At 33.8% G+C, this 7,721-nt stretch overlaps 1 protein-coding gene across 2 annotated transcripts in view; it reads right to left on the bottom strand.

Annotated features, from left to right (window-relative positions):
• The window catches only part of KDM6A (lysine demethylase 6A), a 213,940-nt gene that overhangs the window by 34,884 nt on the left and 171,335 nt on the right, over window positions 1-7,721 (bottom strand). For both annotated transcript variants that reach the window (NM_001197185.1, NM_001197186.1), the window contains 3 exons: window positions 2,726-2,855; window positions 1,112-1,217; window positions 283-488 (listed from right to left, as the gene is read on the bottom strand). In NM_001197185.1, coding sequence (NP_001184114.1) covers window positions 283-488; window positions 1,112-1,217; window positions 2,726-2,855 — 442 coding nt within the window. The remainder of the gene's footprint in view (window positions 1-282; window positions 489-1,111; window positions 1,218-2,725; window positions 2,856-7,721) is intronic.

Raw genomic sequence — 7,721 nt, 5'->3', positions numbered from 1 at the left:
CAACTCAAAATGGTAATAATGCCAAGATTGAGAAAGCCTGCTTTAAACAGAAACATCCCAGGGATGAGGAAGACATCTCACTAGACAATAACAATCTTTACTTTATCAACCCATAGGGTTGCTTAGACTTTACTAACAGAGAACTGCACAGCACTTACACAGTATTTCATGTAACTACAAAATGAGATGCTAACAAAAGAAATGCGCCCTTTCAAAATAAAAGAACATAAAACAGTAACATATTTTTCAAAATAAAATAATGTTCAAGGAGTAAACACTTACCCTCAATGATTCCTGGAAGGAGGAGGCCTGGTACTGTGCATATTTAGCAATTGTAGTATGAGATCGATTACTTTCACAATGCCAGATTTTCTTTGTTCCAGTAGGATCCCAGTTTTCATCTGCTGGTTGCAACAACTGTGTCCTCACTTCCACCATATGTTCATTGTTAGCTTCCACCAAAGTTTTGGTAGAGAAAAGTCCCAGGTCTTCAAAAATAGATAAATGTAGTTAACAAATGAAAATTCTATTTGGAATAATACATTAAAAGTGCTTTTATTAAGAAAAAAGGAAAATGTTTTATGTCATTCTATCCAGTTCCTCTAAAAACCAACCAGGGCTTCTGCACACCCTGAGCTTCATGCCAGGCTTACACACACCACACAATGAAGTCCCGGGCTTAATCATCAAGCCATTGACAAAGGTAGAATCAAGGGGCCAGACAATGAAGTTTCACCTACTTAGTATCTTCAGGTGCCAGGAACTACAGTACTTATTAGTAGCATTGAATTTTATCTATATTTTATATTAAAAATTATTTCATTAAATAACCTAAATCACAATTATAATTATAAATTATACCAAAATAAAAACTAAATTTAAAAACCACCAGTAAATCGCCAGGAAAAGTGTCATTATATCTTCACATTATGGATTAAAGAAGTGATATACAATCTCTCCACCCCCCTTCTCTTTCTCATAGCCAGAAAATATTAAGATGAAAATGTAAAAACTGAAAAACTTAATAGAAATAAGTTTTTGCCAGTGCTTTAAAAGTCAGAGATATCAAAGGAAATATAAAAACTTCTCCTTTTTCTTATTTAAAGCTTACCCAACTTAAGAGCTCCAGCAAGGCCACGTATTACCGTAACAGGGTTGTTTGGATTTGTACAAAATTGGTGTAATGGAGGAAAGAAAGCATCACGTTTATTTTCCAACTGCAAAATTAAAACATATGGTTAGATCTCTGGAAAACAGACCTTTTATTTAAATATTATGCCAAATTCATATTCATTATTTATTGCAATTTCAACAATGTACCCCATAATTTGTTTTATATTTTACAGCATTTTATCACTATGTCTTTTGATCCCAACTGTAATTAGATAGTAACCACATACATTCCTCTTGTCCACTGTATCTTGAACAAATATGTGGGAAGAAATAAAATTGAAACTTCAAAATCAAAGTGATTTAAATATTCAATTTTAAAAGGGAAGAAAATCCTACCATATGCTACCAATGTGGATGAACCTTGAAGACACTATGTTTGGTGAAAATAAGGCAGTCACAACATAAAAAACTGTGTATAATTTTACTTATATGAAGTATCTAAACTAGTCAACTTACAGAAATATAAAGTGGTAGTTACCAGGGGCTGGGGAGACCAGGGAAAAGGGAGTGGCTATTTAATGGGCATAGAATTTCAGATTCCCAAGATGAAAAGGTTCTGGAGAAGTGTTTTGCAACAATGAGATTACTTAATACTACTGAACTATATACCTAAAAATGGTTAAGATGCTAAATTTTGTTATGTGGGCTTTTTCATCACAGAAAGAGAAGATAAAACCATAAAAGATCAAAGTGCTTTTTAATAATATTACTAAAGTGAAACAGGCTGAAGACGACCCATAAGAGATAAATCTTAATCTTGCATTTTCCTTTCTCAGACTCCAGTTTAAAAGTTTTATTACACATTTATCCCAGTGCTGCTCTTACATACTGAAGAATCAATAAATATTGGTTGGAGGAAGGATTAATATGACAACATTTGGCCTCTAGAGGACAAAAATAGGGACAAATCTCCAAAAATAAACTTTACAGTTTAAATTTTTTTTCATCTGGGGTAGAACTGGGAGGCTGGAAGGAAATGGGTTATTAGGAGGACCTACTTGGGAGAAACATAAGAGAATTGCTCTGACTGAACTTTTATCAACTTCCTATTTCAGATGTCCAAATGTCCTTACAGTAAAACATCCAGTTTTAAATAATCTTTTAAGTTTCTTTAAAAAAAATGACATCCCTATTATCACATTTGATGTACTCAAATGCCTTTTTTGAATGTAATTAAAATGTATATTTTTATAGATGCATAAAGCAGAATGAATGTTAAGGTCCATACAACTAGTAGAATGCAGGATTAAAACCCAGCCTAAGTTACACCTTCGGGTGGTTTTTGCCTAAAACTGTTCACAATTGGGGTCAATAAGAAATATTTCTCACTGCCCTAATGTAATAATGGTTAATAACTGAGGAGGCATGTTTTAAATGCTATTATGAAGTCTTTTTGAATACATCTTTTTATCCCCCAAAATATTAAAGCTACTGTGAATAGTTTTAATGTTTTCTAAAGGACATCCATATTAATTTAAAGCAAGATCTTATGAAAGACAGGTAGGTGCAAACACTGGCTTGATTCATTTCTACTCAGTTAATTCAGACTCACATAAATACTAGGTGTAGGTGGATTCAACTTGTCCTTTGGCAAGGGAGGGTATGGTGAAGATGGTGGTCTTGGAGGCGGACATTTATCCAATAAAATGCTACTGTTAGATAAGCCATTTTTACCTAGATTCCTTAAAAAAAAGAAGAAGGAAGAATCAGCTGTACATTTATTTAGAAAACAGAAAACAAAAAGTCCTGAATTAAGTCCTAATTAAGTTACTGGGCAGTTGCACGAATCCAGGAGATTTGGATCTATCAGAAAAAAACTAAGAACAATTATTAACTTCAGCAAATACTTCACTTCGTTCCTCTATTTCCACTGAAGTAATAGAAAAAAATACAACACATGAATTAATGATGGCATTCCTTATTTTGCTCATAACTTTCCAATTTATTTTCTCCACCTGAAGAACAAACAATGAACTCCAATTTTCTCTCCATCTTCTACCATCAGATTCTTTCCATTAAACATTAAAACAATAACCTGACCAGAAAGGTGTAGATAGGTAACAGTAAAAATTGAGTATATCTTTCTTCCTATGTCTTATCTCAGCAATTATAACCACAGTAACCTTTGTGATAATTCTCAAACCTGAAAATATCTGTACCTTTTTTTCTCTCAAATCTGTAAAGAATTTTTCGTGTAACTCCTTGACTAATAAAATTCAGCAAGACTTCAATGTACTAAATTTTATGGAAATTATACCTGTATTTTTATTTTTTTTTATTATTTTTTTTTATAAATTTTATTTTATTTTTTATTTATTTATGATAGTCACACAGAGAGAGAGAGAGAGAGAGAGTCAGAGACACAGGCAGAGGGAGAAGCAGGCTCCATGCACCGGGAGCCTGACGGGGGATTCGATCCCGGGTCTCCAGGATCGCGCCCTGGGCCAAAGGCAGGTGGATCGCGCCCTGGGCCAAAGGCAGGTGCTAAACCGCTGCGCCACCCAGGGATCCCTATACCTGTATTTTTAATGAGGCATATAACTCCTATAGTATTCTGATTAATTATTACTTACTAGTAGTTGGGGTTTTTTCCCTTTAATGGCTTAAAGTATCATGTTTAAGTTATAACTACTTCGGGATCCCTGGGTGGCGCAGCAGTTTAGCGCCTGCCTTTGGCCCAGGGCGCGATCCTGGAGACCCGGGATCGAATCCCACGTCGGGCTCCCGGTGCATGGAGCCTGCTTCTCCCTCTGCCTGTGTCTCTGCCCCTCTCTCTCTCTCTCTCTCTCTGTAACTATCATAAATAAATAAATATAAAGAAAAAAAAAGTTATAACTACTTCAAATACGGCAGAATTATTTCCAAACTCTATTTTACTGTTAAAAATTTTTTTTTACTAGTTCTTAAAGTCTATACCCAAATCAGAAAATCACTAGTGATATAATTTTATGCTTTCAATTCATTCCAGGTTAACTTCACCCAATTTTTACAAGTTCAAAAATAATCAATGCATTAAAATAGCAAGAACTCCTAAAACACTAAAATTTTAGTTAAGAATTTGAAAATTATAATTATGGGAGTTAAACTAATTTTACTTGCTGAAGAAGTAATTAAAAATTTTTCATCATAAATGATAGAATACAGGTTGAAACAAAATTAATTTCCCTTATCTTGCTATGTTTTTGCCAAACTGGAAAAAAAAAAAAAAACTTACAAATCAGCCTGTTTTGGTTGGCATCAATGAAAACTAAGGCTTGAAATTCCACTGCTACAAATCTTTGAGATGTTACACTAGATAGAATCATGGGTGTCACTTTCTTAATTTCTTTAACTGTAACTCCAAGTAAAACAAAAGAGCTCACGGCAGGTCTCAAAGGAATGAATTAAGTTTAAAGTAATCCATTATTTAAAAAACTATGTGAAATAGTTATTAAAGTTAAATTTTAAGTTCAACTAACAATTAAGGTTAAAGGTCAAATAAATGAATATTCTACCACAATATCTCTCAACAAAGCATGAGTGTCCCGTACATTTAAAGACAGGCATTTAAGTTTTTAAATTTAGGTATAAAATCATGGGATGCCTGGGTGGCTCAGCGGTTGGGCGCCTGCCTTTGGCTCAGGTTGTGATCCCAGGATCCGGGATTGAGTCCCACCATCAGGCTCCCTGCGAGGAGCCTGCTTTTCCCTCTGCCTATGCCTCTGCCTCTCATAAATAAATAAATAAATCTTAAAAAAATAAAAATAAAAAAAATAAATTTAGGTATAAAATCAGTACTAATTTATAAACTCCATGAAAGTAGAAATTAGGTGGGTGGTTGACACTGGTAAATCAACAATTCGAGTATTATCATTAAATCAATGTAAAATAAACATTTACTTATACATGTAAATAATTAGTTTTCATGCTGAATTGTTTATCTGCCACTTTTTAATTTTGGAATTTAAACAAAATATGACTCCAAATACATAAAATTTGTTTTCCAGAGCAGGAGATGAATGTACTATATAGTAAATGATTAGTATTTTAAGTAATTGAAAGATATGGACCATGCATTAAAATTGTGCCATAAAAGAGCATCTCGTGCTAATTAAATGTGGCCCTCAAACTTAAGCTTCTACAACATTCTGGACATTGAGAGATGAAACTGGAAAACAGGGTTTGATAGATTAGCAGAATTCTGCCTCCATCATTTCTATAGTTCTGTAACAAAAGAAAAAGGGAAATGGGCAAGTATAATAATGAAAAATGCAGCTGCTTTTATTTTAAAATAGAAAAGAAAAAGGTGGGGGGAAAAAAAGGTGAGACATGACTAAGGGAGCGGATATTGATTCAACCACCAAATGTCGCAATTGCAATTTTAAACCATAAAAGCAGCAAAGGCACTGTAATCGCCTTCTGATGTATAGCACTGGCTACGATAATTCTAAGATAAACCAAACAAGATTCAGATTAAAAATAACCAATACTTTAAAAAGTAACTATATATGTGGAAATAAGAGGGCAGTCAGAATAAACCATGTAATCAAACTGTATCTAGCAGTTTTTTATTATAGTGCAAATACTGACTCCCTGATTTTTGGAGGTCAAATCTGAAACAGGAATTTCCCTGAAGGAGCTGATGTAGGTGGTTGTCCATACAGTGACTACATAAGGTTTTTGCACTGAAAATTCACTTATCAGTCCTAATGCAAAGGACAGAACTGTGCATAACGGAAAGACTTTATCTTCTGGACATCTAAGTATTCAACAATGTTTATAATACTTCAAAGCCAGGGTAATGAAACTATAATAGAACAACGCAAAGTGGAGAAAGACATTGAAGAAAGAAAATACTGTCCCATTTTAAATCCTTTTCTCCCATTTTGAAACTTTCCCCAAGCAAAGTGGAGTAGGAAACAATTAGTCATTGCCCAATTCTTTAAAATATTGGCTTGAACTTGTTTCAAATTTACCCATATCATTTTGTAGATAAATGAAGAAGTACTCTGTGAGTAAACCAATCTACACTTTAATTATCTTCAGTTACGAAGCTCCTAGACCAGAGACATCAAGTCTTTTACACCTAAGTCACCTTCCTCTTCTAAGTTCTGGATTCCCGCCCAACACAGGACACCACCAATAAAACAGAAATGATAAATCTGATGCCTATCATTTGCCATCTTGACTTCTAAGGATTTGTATCTCTAATTTATCAGAGCATTTTTGGTCTCTTTATTAATAAACCAAGGCCTACAGCTACCGAAATAATCCAAGCAACCCTGGATCTATAGTGTTTTGATATATCTAGCCACTTACATATGTGTGTGTCTGTACACACACATATATACATATATACATGTGTATATAAAACACACACACATACATATATATATATAACCAAGTATCTGTTAAAAGGCAAAATTATTTTAAGAGTTAAAAGCCAAAAATAAAACTATAAGAATGTATTTAAAAATTCTGAAATAAATGTTTATATATACTTGAAAGCTGAGATGGAAGACTATAATCTTTAATACGTTAAGAAACACAGTCACACCTAGGTACCCACAGCATAAGATTTTTATTAGTGAAAACTTATGGTAACTGCTACTAATACACTGTTTATAACTTGCACTTCCATGGAACTCTGACAATATTCCTCCAGAATGCCCATATGATGTCGGTCTTGGACCTCTAAATTTCCCCCATCTTCTAGCAGCCATTCTGAGATTATAGAGAGTGGATGAGGGGGGAAAACCCTGCTCTAGCGGAGTGGTGGCAGCAGTTATCTAGGAAATAGGACAGCAGCCCCAACAGCCAAGTGGGGAGCAGGCAGAAGGCAGTACAAATTGGCAGTGAGCCAAGGCACTACGTCTAAATAGAATAGACTCAGGATAGCATTTGATCTGGACATTAAAGCACACCTACCTTCTTTAGGCCCAGAGTTAAAGTACATAATAGTGTAACAACTGGACAGAAAGACTAACATAAAAACCTTAAATTTTAGAAATTCAGGAATCTCACTATATGCTTTAGAAGAATTTGGTCTGATTTAGGGATCATCCAATGTGGTTTAACATGAGAAATAAAAAAAACCTTATAAGAGAGTTAAGATTAATTATAGTAGTTACCATGTTGTAGGCCACTGGGGAAAATGCTGCCAACAATGTGGACCCAACAGACAACACAAAGAAAATAATAAAATATGAAAAAGATATGATTTTTGCTTTTGTCTACATGTCAGAATAAAGATAACAGCGGAATGGTGGAAAAACTAGTGACAGAAAATAAAAAGTAATGAAAAATAAAACAAAGATCAAAAGGTATTTTAAACAAACTCAAATACTCTTTAAAGAAAAAGAACTATATTGTATTTACAGTAGTGAAGTTCCAATATTGATTAATTATAACTTACATGCAAAATTAATTATCTTCCCTACTCCACTGCTTCTACCCCATGTTCCTCCCAAGTGGCAAACTACAGGATAACATTTAATTTCATCTTATTTATTAGTGACATACATTTAGTGGTAGATCCATAATACCTTCTAATAAAGTGATATAAATAA

The sequence above is a fragment of the Canis lupus genome, chromosome X (genome assembly GCF_011100685.1).
Source record: "Canis lupus familiaris isolate Mischka breed German Shepherd chromosome X, alternate assembly UU_Cfam_GSD_1.0, whole genome shotgun sequence".
NCBI classification, from domain to species: Eukaryota; Metazoa; Chordata; class Mammalia; order Carnivora; family Canidae; genus Canis; species Canis lupus.
Note: the sequence above shows the minus strand (reverse complement) of the source record. Positions and strands in the feature narration are given on the sequence as shown.